At 60.6% G+C, this 23,450-nt stretch overlaps 1 protein-coding gene across 4 annotated transcripts in view; it reads right to left on the bottom strand.

Moving 5' to 3' along the window:
* Positions 1-23,450, bottom strand: part of VAV2 (vav guanine nucleotide exchange factor 2) — a 146,514-nt gene that overhangs the window by 35,108 nt on the left and 87,956 nt on the right. For 3 of the 4 annotated variants that reach the window (XM_039255166.1, XM_039255164.1, XM_039255167.1), the window contains 3 exons: positions 16,370-16,438; positions 2,924-3,026; positions 124-222 (listed from right to left, as the gene is read on the bottom strand). In XM_039255166.1, the coding sequence (XP_039111097.1) occupies positions 124-222; positions 2,924-3,026; positions 16,370-16,438 (271 nt within the window). The remainder of the gene's footprint in view (positions 1-123; positions 223-2,923; positions 3,027-16,369; positions 16,439-23,450) is intronic. The other variant, XM_039255165.1, reaches the window with a different exon arrangement.

Below are 23,450 nucleotides of genomic sequence, written 5' to 3'. Positions count from 1 at the left end.
GGTCACGGCCGACAGGACGCTGGCCTGTGTGGGGAGCGGAGGGCAAGGGGTGCCTGACGCCAAAGCCCAGAGGGCCATGGAGCCCGGCGACAGCACCGCCCCGGGGCCGCGCCCCACGCCCACCTTCTCAATGTCCTCCAGCGTCCGGTAGTACTTGGCCTCGGTCTCCTGGATCTCCAGCAGGCAGCAGTTTCTCTTGTCGTCCTCGGACATGCCCATCTTCTAAAGGAAGGACAGTAGACATGAGCCGGGTTCCCGCCAGGCCTGGCCGCGGGCTCACCCAGTGTGAAGTGGAGGGGCCGGACAGACAGGGGACAGAAGGGGGCCCGAGCCCTTCCCCTCCTGTTTGCAGATGGGGACACTGAGGCATGGGGAGGGGACGGGCACGTGCCTGAGGACTGGCAACAGCTCAAGGAAGGCCGAGGGGGCTCCTGGGGTGTGGGCTCCTGCTGCCTTCTCCTGCGTTCTAGCAGACCAAGCCCCACTCCAGCCCCTCCAGCAAACACAGCCAGTGTGACGTGGCTTAAAGCACCCCCTGTGCGCACAGGGAAAGGCTGTGACCAACTCCCTGAGGACCTGTGCCCAACAGCTGAGCGTCCAGCCCAGCACAGACCCGTGAGGGCCTCTGACAAAGACACCAACTCCCTGCAGGCCCGGGCCTGCCCAGTGTCCCCTGGCCTCCACGAAGGGTCCTGGGGGAACAGCTCATTGCAGGGGTCACTGGGGACACACTTCGGGACAGGACCTGCTTCCCAGCTCCAGGGGGAACGTGGCTGGAGGTGGGATTGACCAGGAGTCCTTGTGGCCACAGGGGGAAGAGGCAGCAGGCAGGGGGAGGGGGCTGTCCTGAGGCACCGTGGGTTTCCAGACCCCCCTCCCCAACATTCTTTTAGGCAGAGCAGACCGTATCTGTCCCTAAGTGAGGCTCTGGGGAAACAGCACCAGGCCATGTGACATGCCATTTGGACTCCTGTCTGCCCTTACGCCATCATCCTTCATCCAGACAGGGCGCATCCCCCAGGGGGTCCTTCCCAAGCCCACTGACCCCCTCGGCCTGGGTGCCACACTGCTACTCTAGGAGCTTCAGGAGGATGTTGGGGGCCCACCATCCCCCTAAAACCAGGTATAAAAATGCAGCGCCTGACAGCATCTCCCTGGGGACAGGGAGGCTTCTCCCAAGAGGTCTGAGGCCCCCCCGAAAGGTGGAGGAAGGCGGTGCTGGCAGAATCTACCCCGGGCCCCTCCACCTGCCACTTACCTGCATGTATCGGATCTGCAAGCATGGAGAAGCAAACCACAGACAGAACCAGTTAGCAGTGTCAGCTCGTTATCCGGGCCGTGCTTGGGAGGTCAGGGGTGACCCAACGGCCCCAGGGACACATCACAACTGCCTGCCCGCCCAAGTGTCGGCCTGGCCGGGTGGTGGGGGACAGCACATCTCCCTTACGTGTGGGCTCTGAGAGCGACACCTGCCATCCCCTCCCTTTATCGTCCTTGGGAAAGCTCTCCACTACCTCCCACTTAGACTGCTCAGATAGCGCCACACATGACCGGGGAGGAAATACAACCAGCTGTTTTATCTCAGAGGACGGGCAGGAGAACGGAGCTCCACCCCGTCCGAGCGACAGGACGGCTCGTGGGCAGCCGTGCGGAGTGCTGTTGGGACACTGAGCAGAGCAGGGCAGGTGGGAGGCGGGCCTGTCTCCCCACAGCCCCCGGCAGGTCTTGCAAACAGCCAGGGGCCTGCCCCTGTGCACTTCAGGACCAGGGACAGCAGCAGGCTCTGGGGGCTGCCCCCTCCCCTCCGGGGCCTCTCCTCCAGGCGAAGGCCCAGACGGCTCGTTGTGCTCCGTGTGGCCACAGGACATAAGGGCTTGGGAGCGAGCTGGCCCCAGACCCAGAATGCTGGCAGGTTTCCAGGCCAAGGATGCCCATCGGCTGGGCAACCGCCTGGTCTTCCAGCCCCTTCCAGCCCCGTAACTGACCTCCCGGGAAGGTTCAGGGCAGAGCTGCCCCACAGCCAGGCTCTCTGGGGGAGGGGCAGAATTGGCCCTGGGCAGACCTGGGGTCACAGAGAGAGACCCCTGGAAAACTTGGGGACCCTTCAGAGCCTTCAGGGGCAGAATGAGAAACCCCTTCTGAAAAGCAGCCTCAGTCACATTTCTCTGCATCTTCTGGCATGACGCTGGGAGAGGGCAGGTCCCCCCACCGTCGCCCCCTCCGTGTCACCCCACCGTGTCCCCCCCTCCCTGTCCCCCCACACCAGCTGGCCACTCCCACACTGGAGAAAAACAGAGATTTGCCTTTTGAGACATTCCCATTTCTTCAGTGAAAAGCATCAAAAAGCCTCCACAGTTGGCAAGTGCATCTGAACCAGCCCCTGGGAGCGCGGGGACGCAGGGGGCTTCGCTCGTCCCCTCCAGGCCCTCCCCGTCCCCATCCCAGGCCTGCAGGGCCCCCACCCTCCGCACAGCAGCTGCCCACAAGGAACCCGCCCTGCGGCACACTGGTGTCCTGGACAGCGTCAGCCAGCGCCCATGGGAAACACGCATCCTCCCGCCACATGAAGGCGCACAGCTGCTGACTGAGCCACTGGGCTCCTCGCTCTGCGCACAAAGGAGTAAAGCGAGGCGCGCCGGGCGCATCCGAACACCCAGACTCGCCAGCAGAAAGCGCCTGGATTCCTGCTCAGTCCTGGGGGGCAGCACGTCCGGGGTCCTCAGTGGCAGTGGTGTTACACCCTGGTCTCTTAGAATGTTCTGGAGGGAGGACTGGGCCCAAGGAAGGGGAGGAACCCAGGGGGTCCGGGAAGGACTGGGGTGCAGCCTCTGGGGCTCCCTCTGCCCTGCTGTGCCCCCCGCCCCGGCGGCTCGGAGCTCTGAGAGAAGGTGCTGGGCTGGGCTGCGCGCGACGGACGGCTCACCATGGGCTGCTGCACCTCCACCTTGATGATGTCCTCGTAGATGTCGTCTCCCTCGTGCTCGCACGGGACACAGTCGTAGATGTCTTCCCCCAGGTCATGCTCACTGCGCGGGAGAGAAGGGGGGTCAGGGGGATGGAGGGCAGGTTCCGGCCACGTCTGCACGGGGACGCAGTACAAGGGGCCTCGCAGGGGAGGCACAGGCGTGGGGGGCCTGTCTCCCCAAGGCTTCTCGGAGTTTGAACCAGGCAGCGCTAGAGCATCCCATCCCCTCGTGCTGTGCCTGCCGCCCTTCTAGAAGGACGTACCGTGATCACCCCCAACTCCTCCACCCTTTAGTCAGTACTGGGGACTCGCGCTGGAGGCCCGGGGTGAGTCACTGCCTGAAGAGAATTCTCATGCGGCTAGTCACCCGGAGTGCCCTGCTCTGGGGCTGTCTCCGGGCCTCTCCCCCGGTCAGCCCAGGTGGGGGGGTCAATGAGCAGAGCCCGCACCTGCCCGGTGGTAAAAGGAAGCAGAGCGAGTGGAGACGGACACGGAGTTTGGGGTGCAGCTTCCCAAACCAGCGCCAGGAAGTCACCACTCACTTTATAATACAACCAAACTTTGTTTCAGCGCCTGACCATGCTGATTCTCCTCTAACAAGCTGTCCTCTCCCACCCCCCAGCCCTGCCAGATGTGGGTCATGGGACACCTCCTCCAGGAGGCCTTCAGGGATGCCGCCACCGGTGTTCTCATGCAAAGGACATCCTTCCCTCTGCATCTCCCATTAGTTATTTTATAAGTGCCTGAGGATGAGCCCATTTCTTCCCTGGACAAAAGCCAGCTACTTAACCCCTTCAGATCATCCTTCCTGGTAGGCGTTGGGAGCTCAGCAGATATTTCACTGCTGCGGCAAATGAGCCAATCCAACTACGTGTGGCGGGGTTACTCTGTCCCCGACCCAGGACTGACTAGCCCTTCCGTCTGCTGTGGGGCCCGTCCTCAGGGCAGGCCGTGCTCAGAGGGCAGCTGGCCCCGGAAGCCCAAGCCATCCCTACATGTGCCTGGCCACCTGAGTCACAGAGCCTGGGCTCAAAGTGGCACGTGGCAAAGTCGGCTTCCGGAAGGCACAGAGATTCAGGAAAACACCTCCCCTCCCCCACGGCACCAGGTGGCCAGAATTCAAGGCGACCAAACGACAGGGGACGGAGAGAGCAGAAATGACACCCAGCAGCTCTTACAAAGGGTTTCTCACCCCGTCTCAGACCTGGCTTGTGAATATTAGCTGTCATCAGACAGGCGGGGACGGCCTGAGTTAGGGAGGAGAGCCTGTCTTCGGGAAAGGTCTCTGCAGCCAAAGCCCCAGGGGCCTCTCGGTGAGACTGGGCATGACCGGTCTGGGCTTCCCTCTGGGGGGACCTGGGGGGCCATGAATCAGCTCCGGACTGGATGAGACCCCCCACAGGCAGCCGATAGGCGAGGGGAGGAGAGGAGGCTGTGGCTCTGGGTACCTTGTTTCACTCCATGTGTGAGGAAGCCCGAAGCTGGCCACAGGGCAGAAGCTGGCCGGGGACAGGTCACTTGGCACTGGACTCGCTAACCACACGAACAGACACCCGCCCCCTGGTGAGCCCTGGGAGGCACTTGAAAAACATTTATGCCTTTTAACCTCACAAATCCTGGGAGGCAGAGAGCATCATGGCCATTTCACAGAGGACGGACCCACACTTAGGCCCCAGGCAGCTGGGAGGGGAGAGCTCGCCCAGGCACATTCTCTCCCCTCCGCCGGCCCTCTGTGTGGGTCCGGATGGCCGTCCTGAGGCCTCACATGGCAGTGCAGCGCCCAGACGGAGGTGGCAGAAGCCCTGCTCGGAACCAGCAGGGAGCGGAGCTGGGAAGGTGTTTGCAACTCACGGGTAAGAACGTACAGACTCCGAGGCTGGTGCCCTGGGCGGGCCTGAGGAAGGGCCCTCGTGTAAGTAGACACAAAGCACCTCCCTGCCTCTCCAGACTCTGTCCCCAAAGGAAACACTCCGGTAGCTGTGCCCGCCAGGTGACTGGGCATCCAGGCAAGTACTGTCTGGGTTCTCCTTGGCGGGGGCCCGCCCACCCAGATGTTTGTCCCGCGGCAGAGCGAGGCTGGTGACAAAGCCACTGTCAAGAATTCTGACGGCGCGTGACAGAGCAGAGACAGGGAAGCTCGCGGGCTACTAAGTAGGACAAGTTCAAAGGCAGCTGAGGCCATTCACGCCGTCTGGAGACAGACCTCGGCTCTGCTCTGATGGGCTGGGGGAAGGAGGTGGGGGGCCCATGACAGTTAAATACGCCAAGAGCTGATGAGGTGATAACGCAGACTGAAAACAGGCCCGGAGAGGGGTCTCAAGGTCACCTGGTTCGGGGACAGCCAACCGTCGGCACAGGGGTCCCCCTCTTAGGCCCAAATTTTCAGGGGACATCCCAACGGACCCCCGGACTCCATCCCACCCTGCTCAGAAGGGAAGACCTCGGCACAGTCCCGCCTCGGGTCAGCCACAACCCGAGCTCCAGATGCAATTTCTTTGCTTTCGCCAACAAGCGCAAGGTGCTCTGTGGTAGAGTCGAGAAAGCCGGGGTGCGCGGTGCCAGGGACCTTGCCAAGACCTTCTGGATCTTCTGGATCCTGTTCTGCTGCCTCCCGGCCAGGTGGATCAGTCACCACACTTTCCTGCACTGAATGCCTGATGACGTGCCAAGCTCTGGACTTGGCACTGAGGAGCCTTCGGAGAAAACGAGGGTGGATCTACGGATCTCGGGGTGAAGCAGGCACCAGCCCCACTATGAGCCTAAGAAGAGCCGTAGTATTTTAAGGAGAAAAAGGGTGGTGAAGGCTGGAGAAATATCCTGCACAGGCTGGACCAGAGAGGATGCTTTGAGCAGCGGGCCTTTCTCCGCCTCTGCATTCCTTGACCACCTGCAAGTCTGAGCTCACTCATCCGCTCAGGCACACCCCACGTCTACAGAGCCCTGCTGGGTTTCAGGCACGGCCGCAAAGCCCACGATGGGTTTCCACCAAGTTTCTGCTACACTTTCCACAGATCAAGACACACACACCCTTACTATACCCTTTGAGAAATGGATACCACCGTGTAACTCACACCCGTCCCTTTATAGAACATTCCCATCTGCCCCGAAAAGTTCCTCCTCTTCCTGATCAATCCCCTCCTCTTTCCCCGTGACCATCCTACAGACTATGCTTCTCCAAAGACTTATCTTTCCTGTTCTCGAACTGGACATCCATGCCAGCCCGTGTTACGGTCCCTTTTGTGGCTTCTTTGCCCCCAATTTCACGTCTGTGATTCATCGATGGTGTTGCCTGCACGGCAGTTCACTCCCGTTTATTGCCGAGGACCAACCACTGTCTGAACAACCCACAATTTGTCCCCCATTCTCCTTTTGATGAACGCTGGTTGCCTCCAACTTTTTTTTGTAATGTTTGAGAGAGAGAGAAACAGAGACACGGTGTGAGCAGGGGAGGGCAGAGAGAGAGGGAGACACAGAATTGGAAGCAGGCTCCAGGTTCTGAGCTGTCAGCTCGAACCCCCGAACCATGAGCTCATGACCTGAGCCAAAGTCAGACGCTCAACTGACTGAGCCACCCAGGTGCACCGAATCTAAGCTACAAAGCTTATTTTTTCTTCTAAAAGCTACATAATTTCAGCTTACAGCCCTCTGATCCAGCTCAGACTTTCGTGTATGGCATGGGGAGGAGATTGTCTTCCGTTTCTCCTCAGGCATACCTGGGAGTTTTCAGGACAATTTGTTGAAAACTTTCTTCTTCCCACTGGATCGCTTAGATCTCTTTGGCCAAGACCAACTGACCACAGGAGTGCGGGTCTACTTTGGAATTTTACTATCTATCCCGTCAACCTATTCACCTTGTGCTCATGGCAATAGCACTCCTTTTTGATTAGTTTTTTTTTTAATAGAAAGTCTTGAAACCGGGTGGTTTAAGTCCCGAGCTTTGTTCTTTTATGAGACTGTTTAGGGCTATTCTAAGGTCCTCTTTATTTCTGTATAAACTTTATAATCATCTTGTCAATTAAAAAAATCAAAAACAAAAAGCCCAGCCTGCTGGGAGAATGAGCATCCTGACAATATCCTCCTCCAATCCATGAACATGGTATATATGCTGCATTTCATTCTCTCTCTCTTCTCTTTCTAGGACTCCAGTTACACCTGTGTTGGACCTTTCGGTCCCATGCGCCGGAGGCTCTGCTGGTAGCTTCCACTCTCCTTTTCTCTGTCACTTAAGGTGGACTGCTTTCACCGAATGATCTTCAAGTCGGCGACTCCCTCCCCTGCCATCTGTCGTCTTCTATTAAAGCAGATCCAGGGACTGTCCATTTCAGCAATCATGCTTTTCAGTTTTAACGTTTCCACTTGGCCCTTTTTAAAGTGTCTACCTCTCTGCTGAGGGCCCCGATCTGTTCACTCGCTTGGCAGACACTTTCCTCTAAGTCCCTGACCACATTTACAAAACTGCTTATGGTAACACCGAGTCTTCTCAAGGTTGGCTCCTTATTGACTTTTTCATCCCGAATATGACTCTTGTATGTTTCTTTGCAAGTTTGATGACTTTTTATTAGACATCAGACCTGACAAAGGACACATTACAGAGATTCCGTTATTTCTACTGAATACATGTTCTAGCAGACAGTTAACTGGACTCAAACTTCAAACTCTCTTCCCAGCAGTGAGCGGCCAGCCCAAGTGGATGCTGAATTCTGCTTCTGCCTGTTGTTTTTTTTTCTCCCCTTTTTTACTGGAAACCTCAGGGTCTTTCTTGTGTGATGAGGTTTAATGGCCAGCCAAGGCTTTTAGTGGAGTAATAGATTGTGGGGCTCCTGTTCTCCCGGGTCCCTCCCTTCCAGCATTCTCCTCCTAACTTTCTGGCCACTCTACCAGCCTCAATGTCTTTCCTCTGACACCGCAAGCCGGCGGGACTGCAGCTTTCTACTTGGGCTGGGAAGTGCCCTTGGGCAAAAGTTACAGACTCCCCAATCCCTCTCACAGTGAGCACAGCCTGCAGAACCTGGGGTCCCTCCAGGGTATAGTGACAGGACACCGTCCCCTCCCCCTTCCCTGTACTCAGAAGGGACAACACATCACAGACTAGGGCCCTGGGAACACACCCGGGGCGGTTACACCAACATGCATCCATTACCAGATTCTCAGCCTGTTTCCTTTCTCAAAATCAATAAAGAGGGGAATTCATTCACATGGAGATCCCTCTTTCCGCACCCTTTCCATTGCCTCTCTTCTGATTCACTCGGGGCCCTGCGGCTGAAAACAGGCCCCCAGACACCGGAGAAGAAGAGCTGTATTCTGGTGTCTCAACTTACGACAGAAAAATCTAAAAAATGCAGACACCGCCCCTTGTCTCTGCTGGGCAAGGTGTCTGTTGCCCAAAGCCTGCTGAGTGCTGGCAGGTGAATGGTCAGTCTGTAATGGCCTCAGTTTCCCCTTCTCTGGGGTCCTCAGCATACAGCGTGGACCACTCACAACCCTGCGCTGTCTAATTTATCTTTCTTTCACTTATGAAAATACTCTCCCAAATGCTGTTTAATTCAGGCCAATGAGCACTAAGACATACAGGTTCATGCATATTACCTGAAATCACAAAACAGCGGCACTAGAACATCACTTCGTGCGTGCTCCATGTTATGGGAGAAGGGAGGGGAATAAACGAAAGAGCAAAGAAGTGGGTTTCTTCTTAATTAACACAAAATTATGAGGGCACCTGGCTGGCTCAGTCAGAAGAGCATGTGACTCTTGATCTCGGGGTCATGAGTTCGAGCCCCATACTAGGTACAGAAATTACTTAAAGAAACCTTAAAAAAATTATGGCAGTAAAATCAAACATTTGTTTAACTCGGCAACTGAGAAGACACCTACCAGATTTGAGTGGTTAAATCAATACCTATCCTAAGACCGATTCTGTGCCAGCGACTTGACGAAGGTATCGACTCTATGCCATGGACCTCACCGTCCAGGTGGGCAGGCTGACAGGGCAGCAGTTATGTCTGAGATACAGATGCTTCTAGAATGCAGGATTGTCATCTGCATGGGGTGACAGGCTCTGGGTCCCAACAGTTGTGTCCCTCTGGCCAACACTGGCACGGACGTCCCACCTGCACCTTGCTTTCTAGCAAAGGCATCGTCTCCAGGAGTGAGTTTCCTGAACGGGGTAGGGGCCAGATTACAAGTCTCAGGCATCTGTTGAAACAGATTAGTCTCTGTCATGACCAGCTGGGTCCAGTGCACCTGACGGCTGTGGGTGTCGAAGGAAAGGAAAAGGAGACGACAGACGTGGGGCTGGGGAGGGGGCTGAAGGCCTCCCGAGGGTCTGAGTGTCTGGGGACCCTGGCCTCTGGCTCCGGTGACAGGGCTCCCTGTGTGTCTGGCTGTGACCCAGGGCCTGGACACGGCCCCACGGGGGAAGGGGCCTCCCATCTGGGCCTGGCGCACTTGACCCAGCCCCAGCCCAACCGCCCCCAGTCCTGCAAAATCCGACAGCGCCTTGTGCGTCAGCAGAGGGCCATTCCATCGGGCTCCGTTAGCTTTCGCGTCATGCTGTTCCAACTGCACCCTGATTCTGTGCCCATCAGTCTCTCGGGCCGGCAGAGATGTGCCTCATGGAGGCTGTAAGTTCCCAGAGGCTACATTTCATGGTAAAAACCAACGTCCCTGCCATGCTGGACTGTGTGCCTAACAGCCCTCGGTCAGCACCGGACCAGAGCCGACGGGTCCCCACCTCCTCAGGGCAGACAGGGGCATGCCGGGCCTCCATTCCTCGGGAATGCGACTCTGGCTAGTTCCCCCGACCCTGAGGTGAAGCAGTCAGGCGGGTCCTGGCTGGATCCTCAGCCCTGCTAGTTCCTGGCTCTGTCACTCTGGGCAGAAGAGCCTAAGGCTCAGTTTCCCCATCTGTGAAGTGGGAATAACCCCAACCCCCTGGTGGAACATCAGCCATGATGCAAATGGCTAGCTGAGGCCTAGCCTCCAGCAAGTGCTCTGTAAGCCACCTGCCTGCACCTGCAGGGGGTTGGAGGGGGGGTTCAATGGGGTCCATAGTTAGCACGGGGGCCTGCACTCCATAAACACCCCATCGGCACTAGATACACCCAGGTTTTGAAACGTTAGAGGCTGGGAGCCCGGAGCCCAGGCATCAGCGCTGACCTGGGCCTCACGGGTTTCAGAGATGCCCCCCGACCTACAAGCAAGTCCAAGGACAGTGTGAATGGGGCGGGGACGGGGGGGGGGGGATCCTGGACCAAATCGGAAAGGGCAGGTGAGCCTCGGGGCCGGCTTATGCCCCAGCGAGACCTGCCCAATCCCCCTCGGCCTCCCCAGCCCCCTCCCTCCCGTCGTTCTGCTCCCGCAGTCTTCCAGCGGACAGCTGCTCTGACAGATGCTAAATCCCGACAATTATTTTCGTCCTCACAATGGCCCGCTGCCCCTCGGAGAGGGTCGAACCCGCCTCCCTGGCCGCCTCCGACCCCGGGCCCCAGAAGCCTGGCCTGCCCGCCCCGATTTCGTTACAGAGCATCAGCTGCTGCCCCCGCTGCCCGAGGAAAATCAAAGAACAGCGAACAAACCCCCCATGTTCGGCCCCGGGCGAACCCACGTGTTTATAGCAGACATAAAATACAGAGCATCCCTGCTGACGGCGCGGGGGTGCGCTGGCCCCGGGCTGCCTGAGGCCGGGGACATGGAGCCCGAGCTCCCATTAACTTGTGACTTGGAAACCGAATCAGACACCTCCTGACTCCACCTGCCCCGAGCAGCGGAGAGAGGGGACCTCCGAGCTGTGGGCTGGACGGCTGCTTGTAGGGACAGACAGATAAGGGACAGGGAACTGCTTCCACGCGGCTGCCCTTCCCGCAGGTGGGGAAACCAGGGCCCAGAGAGGGCAAGACAGTCCCCCAAGGTTGCGAAGCCACGCAGGAGCACACCAAGCCGGGACCACGGCTCCCAGGGGAAGCCCCGTTCACCTGGCACCGTACTCCCCACTGAAGCTCTCTCTTTCCTGGGATACTTCCTAAGCGGTACAAGGGCGTCCCCACCCCCTGCGCTGGGTCTTAAGGGTAAGGCCCAGAGGAATGGCCTGGGCCACAGCGGCAGACGGCTCAGGGTTCATGTGAAGTGTGCTGTGTGACCACAGGCAAGTCATCTACCCTCTCTGAGCCTTAACCTCATCAACTGCAGATCGGGGGCAGGACCACCCACTTTGCAGTGGTGCGAAAGAACAGGGCCTGGCACTGAGGGACAGCCGCCCTGGTCCTCAGAACAGAAAGAGCAAAGCTAGGGGCTTGCCCACAACCACCGGGTGCATCCTCTGTGCCAGTGTGCAGGGCTCAGGTCAAGCTGCCCGTCCTTAAACGGGAGCTCAGCTCCGGGGGTGGGGGACAAACCCAGGGAGCCAACACTAACAGTGACAAAGATAATCCCGGGCTGCTTTTTAATCTTCTAAAGGAGAAAGACTTCATTCAGCAGAGTAAAGTCAGGGTGGCTTCTTTGAGGAGGTGACCTCTAGGCTGGGTTTTGTAGGATGCGGTTTTGTATTCGGTTACTTGGTAACGGCACACGACAGGGCTTTTTATGATGCAATCCAGGGTGTTATGCCTATTCAAGTGCCACTGTGTCAGGTATGGCCGAGCACAGGACAAATAACATTAGCGAGGCCTCGTCTTCACACTCAGAGTCTCAGAAGACTGTGTCAAGAAGCGATTTAGAGGGGCCTTCGTTAGACAGAAGGTGAACCTCTCCGTCTGGCCAAGTGCAGCTGATCCCCACCTCCTTCTGGGACCAGGCTGAACATGCACATCTTGAAGGCTGTCCTTCCACACTGCACCCCCCTCCCCTCACCCCCCTGCAGAGAGGCCGCAGTCGCTGGGACAGCCGTGGTCGGGCAGAGACCGGGCCTAATGAGGTATTAAAATAAAAGCTCTCAGCAGCCTGCGCTCTGTCTGCCGGCCGGGACGCATGAATGTCCCCTCGTGCCGGCTCTGGCACAGAGAAGCAGCAGACTTATTTCCCATGGTGCCGGGGGGCTGCAAGGTCACCAAAGCCCCAGGCCGGCCAGGGCAGCCCAGGCCCGTGCACGGAGAGACCGAGATGGTCCCGGGGTGCAGAGCAGGACATCTCAGAGCTGTGGGGAGCCCAGTGCGGGGTGGCCAGCCATGTCCATCACCAGAATGACAGGAAGGCGCTAGAGCCTGTGTGCCGGGCAGGGCTCAGACGGACCCTCTGCCCAGCCTGTCCTGTTGCCAACTCTGGAAGGGGGGGGGCGGGAGGGGGGCTCAGGTGGCTTCTCCAGACCATGGGGACAGGTGGCTTGAACTTCCGTGAACTTGGGATAGTTTTTGGACAAGCTTTCTTTGCAGCTGGGAGAGGCGGCCGGGCAAGGATGGGGGGCAGGGGGCGATATGATGTCACTTGGGTGAAGGTCATGGTCGGGCAGTGACTGCTCTTCATCCCCTGCCGGTAAGGGGCACTGGGGGGGGCAGGAGCACAGCGTCTGCCCCCACCCCTGTGCGCCCCACCTCCCTCCCGAGGACAGGAAAGACCCCGCTGCAAGATGTCCTTGTGCCCTTGAAGGAGCATCAGCTTGGGACGTTCCTACATTTTACTCATCTTAAGAGATTACCCCACGGGCACCTGGGTGACTCTGTCAGTTGAGTTCAGCTCAGGTCATGATCTCATGGTTCATGAGTCTGAGCCCCGAGTTGGGCTGTGTGCTGACAGTGAGGGACCTGCTTGGGATTCTCTCTCTCCCTCTCTCTCTGCCCCTCCCCTGCTCGCTCTCTCTCTCTCTCTCTGAAAATTAATAAATAAACATCAAAAAATTATCCCTAGGGGAGCCTGGTTGTCTCAGTCAGTTACGTGCCCAGGTTCGGCTCAGGTCATGATCTCAGCTCCGAGGGTTTGAGCCCCGCATCGGGCTCTGTGCTGACAGCTCAGAGCCTGGAGCCTGTTTCTGATTCTGTGGCTCCCTCTCTCTCTCTGCCCCTCCCCCGCTTGCACTCTGTCTCTCTCAAAAATAAGTAAATTAACATTTAAAAAAATTATCCCAACAATGCGAACACAGCACGTTGAAAGCCGTAAAGTGATTTCAGGATTCAGCGAAGCACGCAGGGATAGGTTTTTGGATACATTCCGTCCCCTGCCGCGCCACAATCACACTTGTTTATGCCTGAAAATCACTCCGACCCCCAGGAAGCGAGGAGGGGGCAGAGCAGCAGGGGTTTCTCGGTCATAAAGCCGCGGCTCCTTCAAGTTCCAAGGGGGCCACACACCAACCGGCTGCTGCTTTCATTTCAGGGATGGGGAAACTGAGGCCCTGAGAAGGATTTAATGTGTCTGGGTAAGACGGAACAGCGCCTTCGCCTCTCCTCAGGCTGGAACACGCAGGTGCTTGCCAACACGCCAGGAGTCAAGGGCACTGTCACCCGGGCAACAGAGGCCCCTGGAAAGGACAGGCAATGTCACGGAGCAAAGCCAGAGCCCCAGTCTTGAGCCTGGACAGCAGAGCCCAAGGCCATACGCTCCGGGGTCTCAGGAGGCGGCCCTTCTAGTCGGAGCCGCACGTGTCAGGGCACCGCGGCCTCCCTGCCCTCCCACAGAGCTCCCGAGTGGCTGGCCGGACATCCGTCACTGTAGAGCTTGACACCCTGTCCCTGCCTCCCACCCCCGTCCCCCCGGCAGGGCTGCTGAGCAGAGGTGTCCTGTGGCTGTGACCCAGCCGCCCACCCCGGCCTCATCTGGGGCAAGAAAACTCTCTGCAAACTCCTAGTTCCAAAGCACAGGGAACATGTACTTCCAAATCCCAAAGCTGCCATGTCCAAGTGTGGGGGGTGGGGGAGAGAGACCCGGAGAGCACAGCCCCAGCCCTGCAGGGGTGGGGGTGTGGGGGAGAGAGACCCCGAGAGCACAGCCCCAGCCCTGCAGGGGTGGGGGCGTGGGGGAGAGAGATCCCGAGAGCACAGCCCTCAGGCCTACGCACGGGGAGGACCAGGAAGAAGCCGAGGGCCTCTCTCCCCAGCCCTGTGGTCAGTGATGGTGCCCCAGGAGCTGGAAATAGGCCACTTAAGTGACAATTATTTCCTGTTAATTTTTTCAACCAGCTGCTCTATTACTTGATCACACAGGATTCAGTGATCTAGAAGGTGAGCTCGGAGCGCATGGGCGCACAGCGCTAGCCCAGCACCAGCCGTCCAGACGTGGGGAGGGCTCCGCACCGGCTCCCGGAACCATGTTCTGGACCCGAGACCTGTGCCGCCCACACAGGGGCCACCAGCTGCACGTGACTGCGAGCTCGCGGATGCGGCGGGTGAACTGAGCTGTGCCGTCAGCGCCACACGCGCCACGCTGGCCTTTGTGAAGCACCAGAGAAGGCAAATAACAATGGCTCTCGCTGACCACACGCTTTGGGCGCGTGGGGTTAAAAGCACATTCCTACACTTAACTTCACCTATTTCTCTGTGTGTTTTGATGCGGCTGCTGGAAAACCTATGGTCACACGTGCGGCTTGTGTCCCCGTTCTTCTGGACGGCGCTGCCCCAGCCATTTGGAAGCTGGGGGGGGGGGGGAGAGCCACAATCTCGGTGAAACGGGCAGACAGGGCCCCCGGTGTGCCCACGGGGCGCTGTGCCACCCACCATCACTGACAGTCTTCCCGAGGCCGATCCTGATGCCGCGCGGTACGCAGAGGGAAACCGAGGCACAGAGGTGGGTAACTTGAAAAGAGCACGTGAGGAGGAGGTGACAGAGCCGAGGCTCCCAGGCCCGTCGGACGGGACAGGCTGGGCCGCTGGCTGCTGACGCAGAGCCTCCTGCTCCCGGCGGCCGGGCTCTCCCCGTGGAGCAGTGTCCTGTGGGCTGACGCCGCAAGGCTCTCAGTAACCGCCTGGGGACACTGGGAACAGCGAAGGCTCTAGACGCCCCCAGTGGGAAAGACCTCTCTAAGGTGTGTTCCCAACGGGCCGCACACGGGGGACCCCATCTCTCCTCCAGCAACGCCAGAGGCAGCCTCGCCCCCTCCTGCAATCCTCACCACACTGCCCTGAAAGGGCCTGTTCGCTGTACGGGACCCCACCCTCCACCGAGCCCGGGGTCGTAGGAAGCAGGGACGGGTGTCCCTCCCCTGCCCCCAGCGCCTGGCCCTGAGCTGACACACAGAAAGCGCTGCTGTTCAGTGGTAACTGAACACACACGTTGACCGCGGGAATGACAGGTGTACATGGGGCCATGCGCACATGGTGGCCCCTCACCGGCGTCCTGAGAACCACACCAGTCCCCCGCGGGGAGCCGGCGTCTGACAAACTCAGACAGCTGCTAAGTGTCTGAGGTCGGGGCGGCCGGGAGGGAGGGCCTTCAAGGGCACCAGGTGGTTATCACTTTGGACGCCTGGCCAGGAGCCCAAGGCCAGGGGTCAGATGCTCCACTCCAGATGTCACGGCCTGCTCCCTGCCGCTGTCGGGTGTCAGCCCGGAGCCCCGGCCCCGGCCTGGAGGACTTGCAGCCACCTCCCGTCTCCCGGCGGGGCCAGGCAGGAAGCGGCAGGTCTGCCTGTATCTTGTAGATTGCCATCATGGATAAATATCAATCCCGAGCCCACAGAGGCAGGAGGCAAGGGGAACGTGCTTCTCAGTGAAAGGAGGAAGGTGAACAAGCCTGAAAAACGTATTAAACTAGAAGCAGGGACAACCGCAAGTTACAGACGCAGAGTCATCCCCCGTCCCCGTAATCTAGGATTTGCGTTGGCAGGGACTGCATTCACCGGGAGCTCAGCGGACTAAGGGGGCGCACTCTTAATGTCACGGCCTCCTTCTCTGAGCAGCAGCAGCGTGGCCCTCGGCCACAGCTGACCCTGCAGGGCCGGACCACCTCCTCGAGAAGGGCCACCTTCCTGGGCTCCTAGTTGGCCCCTGGTGCCCCAGGACACTGAGGCCAGGCCTGGGCTGCGTGAGGTGCAGCAGGAAGGAAGCAGGCACAGTGATGCAGGGTGGGCCACGGAGAAGGGGGTGGGCGCCCCTGCGGCTTCAGGTGACCCGGCCTCAGCCCCTCGCCCACCCTTTCAGGCCATGAGACAGCCCTGAACCCACAGACCGCTCTGCTTGTGGCCTGTACTCCAGGGGCCCTGCTTCTGGAAACCCCAGCTCTCTCCACGGCCAGCAGGAGCTGGGAGCCTTCCAGAACACAGAGGGAGGTGTGAGGTGAAGACACGCTCATCCGTCTGAGATCTCATGGACGCCTGCCTTCTCCCTCTGGCCTGCGGAGCCCGAGCGGAGAGGCCCTGCCGAGACTTCCCCGTCCCCGACCCCGTTCCTGACCCCATCCCTGTCCCCATCCCGTCCCCATCCCCGACCCTGTCCCCATCCCCGTCCCCGACCCCGTCCCCGTCCCCACCCCCCGCTGGTCTCTTACTCCGCCAGCTCCTCCAGGCTGCGGTAGACATCATCGTCGTTCTCTGCGGTCTCCTCCGAGGGAAAGGGCCTGCGGAGAGACGAAAGGGGGGTGAGCAGGTCGCTAGGCCCGGCCGGGTCTGCAATGCTGGGCTGCTGTCTGCTCCCGCGGAATCGGCACGTGCGTCGGGACCAGCCAGGACCCCAGGTGTCAGGGGTGAGGACGGCCGCGCCCAACTTGGCCCTGGGACACCGATGGTCACTCTCCGTGGGCCCCTGCATCCCTGTTGGCAAATGAAGGTCAGGGACAGCAGGGAGCCTTCTCCCGGGTGACGGTGCCGGGGTCCCCGGGTGCCCCCGTGTTTAGCACCGGCCGGAGCACCGCCAGCACCACCTCCTGGAGGACAGGGTGCGGGACGGGGTTCTGGTGGGGACGGCGGAGCTTCTGGGACAGGCGGGGACGGGCATGCAGTGTGGGAGGCTGCCCCCGCCCCGGGGCCTGGCTCCACTCAGCGCAGGTCCGCCTGTCTCAGCTGCCTTCCTGAGGGCCCCGCCTCCCTTCTGGAAAGGGAGCCACAGGGCATGAGCCCCAAAGGGGCACGGCAGCCTCTTTAGTGTCCACTTGACGGCCACACCGAAGTTCCCTCCCTCCTGGGCCACCCCCTCGGTGCCACACCTGGGCCCCCAGCGCCTGCCACGCTCCCCTGCCCCCTGGTGCCTCAAGAGCATGTGTCTCCACTGACATCTCTCCCCCCTCACCTCCTCTCTGTCTCTTGAACTTGCGTCCACTCCCCCAGTGGAACTGCTCCTGACAAGGGTGGCAGTGACCCTGACATGGTCGAATCCAAAGGCTAATTTTGGGGGTGGGGAACCCCAGCAGGGGGTGCAGGATGGAGTTCCTGCAGGGGGCGGGTGCAGCTCTGCCACCTGGACAGGACATGGCATACTCGGGGCAGGTGGAAGTGCTTCTTTGCTGCGGGCCTTGTCAGGGCCTTTCACGTCTGCGTGCTACTTGAGACCGTCTAGCAGACAGAGTGGGCCTGAGTCCCAAGCTTATCTGGACTCGAGGCCCTTTACTTTCCGTGAAAACCTCATAGTTCCGCACTGTGGTGGGGGGCCCAGTGTCCCTACCAACTCTGTCTTCCCAAACTGCATCTAGGAGAGAAGGGGGTGGGGCGGGGGTGTGGGGCAGGCTGCGGTCCTCAGCAAACAGGTGTCCACCTGGGCAGAACAGAATCTGCTCCTTTTATTCTAACGTCTCCGCCCCAGGCCAGAAACCCGCTCAAGAACGGGGCTGCGGAAGTTCATTTCATTTCTGCCACAGCCGAAGACCGGGGACGGCCAGGGTGAGCCAGAGCAGGAGAGGGCGGGGCGGCCACCCTGCCCCCGCCCTTGTGGGCGCCCCTCTGCCCACCGTCCCCTGCCCCAGCCCGTCCCCCCAGGCCAACCTCCCTTCGAGGTTCAATTCAAGGCCCACCTCACGTGGGAAGACCTGACCATGTGCTCAGCCTGGGTCCACGCCGCCCAGCACGGAGCCCGGCACTAGAAAGGCATGGACGGACAGATGGACAGACGGACAGACAGACAGACGGATGGATGGACAGACGGACGGACGGATGGACAGGCGGATAAACGGGTGGGTGACGGATGGAGGTCACGTGGTCTCAAGCTGTTCTTCACCCCGGAAACAACAACAAACGGCACCCGTGAATCAGAGGCGAGAAAGCACCTGGAGGAGCTTATGAGAAACCACGCGCAGGTGCTCAGGTCACCCAGAGCTGTGGCTGGGCAGCGCTGACCCTGGGTTCGCACCGGGGACACCTGAGCCGCTTCTGGGGCTGCGTCCCAGCTGTGCCCTGAAGCTCGGGCGGGGCTGGGCCAGGGGCTCTGCACTGGGTACTGGCTCCGTCCCTTCCGTCTCTGGCACCAGGTGACGCTCCGAACCCCCAGGTCCCCTGCCCGGCTCAACGAGACACCGGACGTTAAGAGTGGAGCTAATGTATGCTTTAAAAGGAGGGGTGAGACGGAAGCACAGCAAAGCCATCTGCACAGAAATGATGGCGGGTCCCCCCCGGGGGCAGGCGGGGCTCCTCCCGTCCCATCCGGCCTTTCCTGAGACCACACTGCCCGGTGCCCAGCTTCCCATCTGGGCCACCCCGGGCACTGAGGGGATGGCTGGCCCAGAAGCGTCAGGCAATGTCTCCCCCGCCCACAGGCTTCCCCACCCAGCACACCCTGCTCCCGGGGACAGGCGGTGACAGGGACGCACCACTGCCTCTCCGGAAGCCCCCCTCAGATTCCCTCCACCCAAGGACAATGTCAGCATCCAGCATGGCCGCAGCGCGCCCAGGACAATCACAGCCTCAGTGCCAGGGGCACGAGGGTCTCCAGCTAGAGAAAGGGGAAAACAGGGTACCCTAAAGGGGCCTGAACCTAAATCCCTGAACAAGGAACAGACGAGGGCCCCACCCCTGCTTCCAAGTCATTCCTTCGTCCTGGTACTTCCTGGGCACCTGCTCCGAGCCGCACCTCTCACTGCTCGGAGGAGAAGGTACAGCTTGAACCTAGCTCCGGAATCAAGAACCCGGGCTCCGGTCTTCGTCCTCAGGGCTTCTCCGAGAGCCTGCTAAAAACCTGTGGCCTCGAAGGGCACTACGTGTGCCCCCCGTGTGCCTACGGGGTCATGGGGAGAGGATGTGCGGTGCGGAAGGCGGCAGACCAGACGCGCTGGGGTGCCTGGAGCTGAAGGTGGGGGGCTCAGATCTGTGCCGGCTGGGACTCCGGGAGCTCAGGCAGACAGGGAGTGGCTCGGATGTACCTTCTCGGAAGGATCTGAGCGCGGGGCAGGCAGATTCGCTTTATAACACAAAGACGAAGCGGCCAAGGGGAAGACGTCCGGACGCTGCACCTCCTTCACATCATTGCATCTACTCCACGCTCCGTGGCGCAGGGCCCCGCGGGGGCTCCTGGGCCTGCTTCCCGAGGCAGGCGCTCCAGCCCAGGGGCCCGGGAGCGTGGGAGGTGCACCTCTCCTCACCGAGCCGTGTGTATGCGGGTGGCCCGGCCCTGGGCCCAGATGAGCTGCCCTCCCAGCACCCCGAACACCCCGGAAGCCAAAAGAGAGACCCCCCCACCCTTATCATCTTTGTTTTACAGGAGGCCTTGAGGGCAGAGCTAAGAACCAAGACCCAGGTTTGAATCCTGGCTCTGCTGCAGGTTCACTACGTGGTCCTGAGCAGGGCATGCTCGCTCTCCGCCTCGGTTTCCCCAGCAGTAGAATGGGAGTAGCAGTCAGTTAAACGAGTTAACACAGTGAGCCTCTAAGCTCAGGCTCGAGCGCCTGGCAAGGATATGACAGCCTGGGTCGCCCTTCCTGCCCACTGGGCAGCCCACTCCAAGAGCCCACGTGCCCAGTCCAGACCTCAGACACAGACAGTCCCCATGGCCTCCTGACCAACAGCCCCTGGTGCTAACTCCTGGAGCCAGCCCGGCCAGCAGCCCCTTGCGCAGGGGACACACAGGCAGCACCACCACCGGGTCCTGTACCTCACCCCCTAGACCTCCCCTGCCCCCGCCCCCCCACCCCCCGTGCCTCAGAAGAACATCACCCGGAAACCAAAGCTCACACTCGGGAAGGTAAGAACGCTCTGGATCAGCGGTCGGCTCCGACGTGGGACTTCGGCGTCACTCAGCACCATTCAGAGAATGGAGGACACAGCGTTCGTTTCCCACGCTCTGCGGGCGCGCAGATGAAAGGGACACGGGGCCCGAGACACGGCCGAACTCCATCTACTTGCGCACCAGGGAGGAAAGCATAGTTCTGACTCCCAGAAGGCGCCCCCTGCGAGTGGCCCCCAAGGGCCGTGTTTACCGGCAGGCTTGCGGACGGCTCCATCCTCCTTGGCCAGCCTGGTGCGCCCGAGAGGAGGTGGGGGCCGGAGCCCTGAGCCCACATCCTAGAGGGTGAGCTGGTCTCCAGAGGCCCAGGGGCACCCAGCACTGCCCCACAGGGGCGACTGCCACCCGGTCTGACGGGAGCCAGGGCCTCTGGGTGCTGGCCTCCTAGTCCCACACGTGGGCGACGGCCGTGCTTCAATTTAGGGCGTGGGCACCGTGGAGGGGTCCTGGGCAGCCCACCTCTCTGGCCAGGCCTCAGTTTCCTATTCTGCAAGTGGCCTCGGACTTGGGTGTAGCGAGAGAGCCTGGCACCAGGACACTGCCAGGTTCAGCCACATCGCGCCAGGTGTGCCCAGGCTTGCCCAGGTGTGCCCAGGTGTGCCCGGGGCTGGCGAGAAGGAATCGGCCAGTTTGGGGGAGGGGCGGGGGCAACACCCCCTTGGCACCAGTGTGCCAGGGCCGCGGCGGCCGGGCACACTTGAAAGCACATGAGGGACGGCGGCTAGACGACCCGACAGGCCAGTTTAATTACTGAGAGTCACCTGGGTGCCGTCTGCTAACTGGCTCCGAGGCCCGGAGGCGCCCAGGGTCCTTACTAAAAACACTCTCCCCCCACGCAGCGCCGGTTGTCAAAACAAGCAAATGGATCCAGTTTCTTCTCTCAGCCGGCCGCCCCACCCAGCGCAGACAGGCCCTCGCGTCAGGGGGCAGCGCCAGCCCGGGCACCCCACCCATGCACCCAGTGCAGGCTACACCCTGCGGCGGAGGCGAAGGTGGCCCACACCCAGCAAGAGGGCCACACGGGGTTGAAGTGCGCAGAGAGCAAGAGGGAATCCAGTGGAAGGTCAGTCCTGGCCTGGGGAAACCAGGAGGGCTTCTCACAGGAGATGATGGGGCAGAGGGGGCTCGGAGAGCACAGTCTGATGCTGAAAGCAGAGTCCCAGCCTCACGCAGGGTGGGGGCCGGGACTGGCCAAGGTTTCCTAGCCCGAGCTTGCCAGGTGCCCTGAGCCCCGGCCTCGGCCTCGGTGAACTCGTCTGTGAAATGGAGATTAATGCCCGCCCCCCCATCTCTTGGAAAGCAGGGCCACCACGGGGAAGCCACAGCCGAGGCAGGCCCAGCAGACGCCAGGCCGAGGGGGGCAGTGAGGCCGGCTGCTGGGTGAGTGGGGGAGGGCGGCGAGTTCTCCCCCAGAGAGGAAACCCAAGTGATCCCCAAGTCCCAGCCAGGCTGCTTCTGCCCTGGCGTCCCAGAGCCTAGCAAGGCGGAGGAAGGCTCTCTGAGCTGGGGGCGGGGAAGGGTGGTCCCGGCCGGGCCATCCCACCATAGGGAGGGCGGGGCCTGGGGCAGCCAAGCCTCTTCTCAGCAGCCGCGAAGCTCCCGGTATTTTGGACTTTCCGGCACGCTTCTCGGAAAGGCAGCAGCGAGGAGCGGAAAGGCCAGCGGGTCGGCGGGATCCGCTGTTTCCTCCCATGCCCTTGGCGGGGTGGAGGGAGGAAATCCCCGCAGCCCGTGCCCTGTGTGAACGAACGGGACACTCTGGCCATGCCCAGCAGGGGACGGGAAGTGTCACGGACTGGCCGCAGACCCGCAGGGCGGGGGTTCCCAGGGCCATGGCCTGCACGGCCCCCTCCCAGCCTGCGGCCTGAGGCCTCTGTACGTCCCCATTTTTGCCAACAGAAAACCGACAAGCACGCTCTGCACAAAGTTTCCAAACTGGGATCTGATGGGCCAGAGCCCCCAAACGTCCTCTAGCCTTGGCTGGGGAAACTGTGCCCAGCTGGGACATGCCGGGCAGGGGGAGGGACACGGGGCTGACCGATGAGGAACTGTAGCTCAGGGAAGGACAGACAGACGGCAAGCCCGACTCCCAAGAAGCAAGCAGGCAGGGCGGCCCCAGCCTCCAGGCCCAAAGCTCCCTGCTCTGAGGGTGCCTTTACCACACCAGCCTGCTCCGACCGGGGCAGCTGGGGGCGTGGGCTGGCACGCACACCCCGTGGAACCCTCTGGCAGCTGCTGGGACTAGAGACTATTCCCTCTTCTCCTTTTCCACATCCACAGCTGAACGTGGACGTGGCTCTCTGAAATGACGCTTCCGGGCCGGGCGCAAGTCCATCATGGTGGGGAGGAGATCAGGCCCTCCCCGACCCCGCTCTGCTCCCTAATCGCATGACCCGGTGGCACTGGCACGCAGGAAATGGCAGCTTGTCTGAGCCTGCGGCCAATACACCAGTGGGAGTGGGGTCAGAAAGAAACAGAAACGTTCATTCGCTGTGCTGAGGGTCAAATTCATGCTGCCGGCGCCCGAGGGAGACCGGGTGGAGGAGTCGGCAGAGCAGAGCTCCTCAGGAAATACACAGAAGCTGAGAGACGAGATGGGGCCCCTCCAGGGGAATCTGCGCGACCAAGTAGCTGTGGGGCCTCACGCGAGGCCCCTCCCCTTGTTGGGCCACCATTCTCTCCTCTCCAAGAACAAACCGTGGGGGGCAGGGAGAACAGGGTGACACAGAGCTGGGGGCGCTCTCGTGCCCCTCCCACTTCCTGCCTGTATCCTGGGACATGGTAGCTGGGAACCCTAAGAAGGGCATGGCAGGCCCCCGGAGCCAGCGCCCCGCCCTCGGTGGGTCCCCCATGACAGAGAGGCCAAACCAAGGGCTGGCCGTGCTCTCCCCGCCACCGATCAGCCATGGTCAGTGGTGCGGTGGACGGCACTCAGGGGAAGCCTGGACTGTGGGCTCTGGTTAGAGAAGCAGGTCAGCGTCCTGGGGAGCTATGCCCGCCCCCGTCACAGGGGCGGGGCAGGTCCCGGGCAGTCAGGTCGAGCCCGCACCTGCTGGCCGGGGGTCTGGGTGTGGTGGGGGCATGGGTGAAACCCGAGCCCTCCCTCCATTCACAAACAAGGGGCCTGGGAGGCCTCAGGACGAGGTGGGGGGAGTCCTCAAGATCCCAGTCATGACGACTGCGCACAAGATGGGGGGGGGGTGACCATCTCATCACAAATGAGGACACAGAGGCCCAGAGGGTGAAGAAAGCTGCCCAATCAAAGGAAACAATCCATAAAACTAATAGGCAACCCACGGAATGGGAAAAGATAGTTGCAAATGACATATCAGATAAAGGGCTAGTATCCAAAATCTATAAGGTACTCACCAAACTCCACACCCGAAAAACAAACAATCTAGTGAAGAAATGGGCAGAAGACATGA

The sequence above is a fragment of the Hyaena hyaena genome, unplaced genomic scaffold, assembly GCF_003009895.1.
Source record: "Hyaena hyaena isolate Hyena2069 unplaced genomic scaffold, ASM300989v1 scaffold_511, whole genome shotgun sequence".
Taxonomy (NCBI): Eukaryota; Metazoa; Chordata; class Mammalia; order Carnivora; family Hyaenidae; genus Hyaena; species Hyaena hyaena.
The sequence above is the reverse complement of the archived record's forward strand: the minus strand, read 5'-3'. Positions and strand labels throughout refer to the sequence as shown.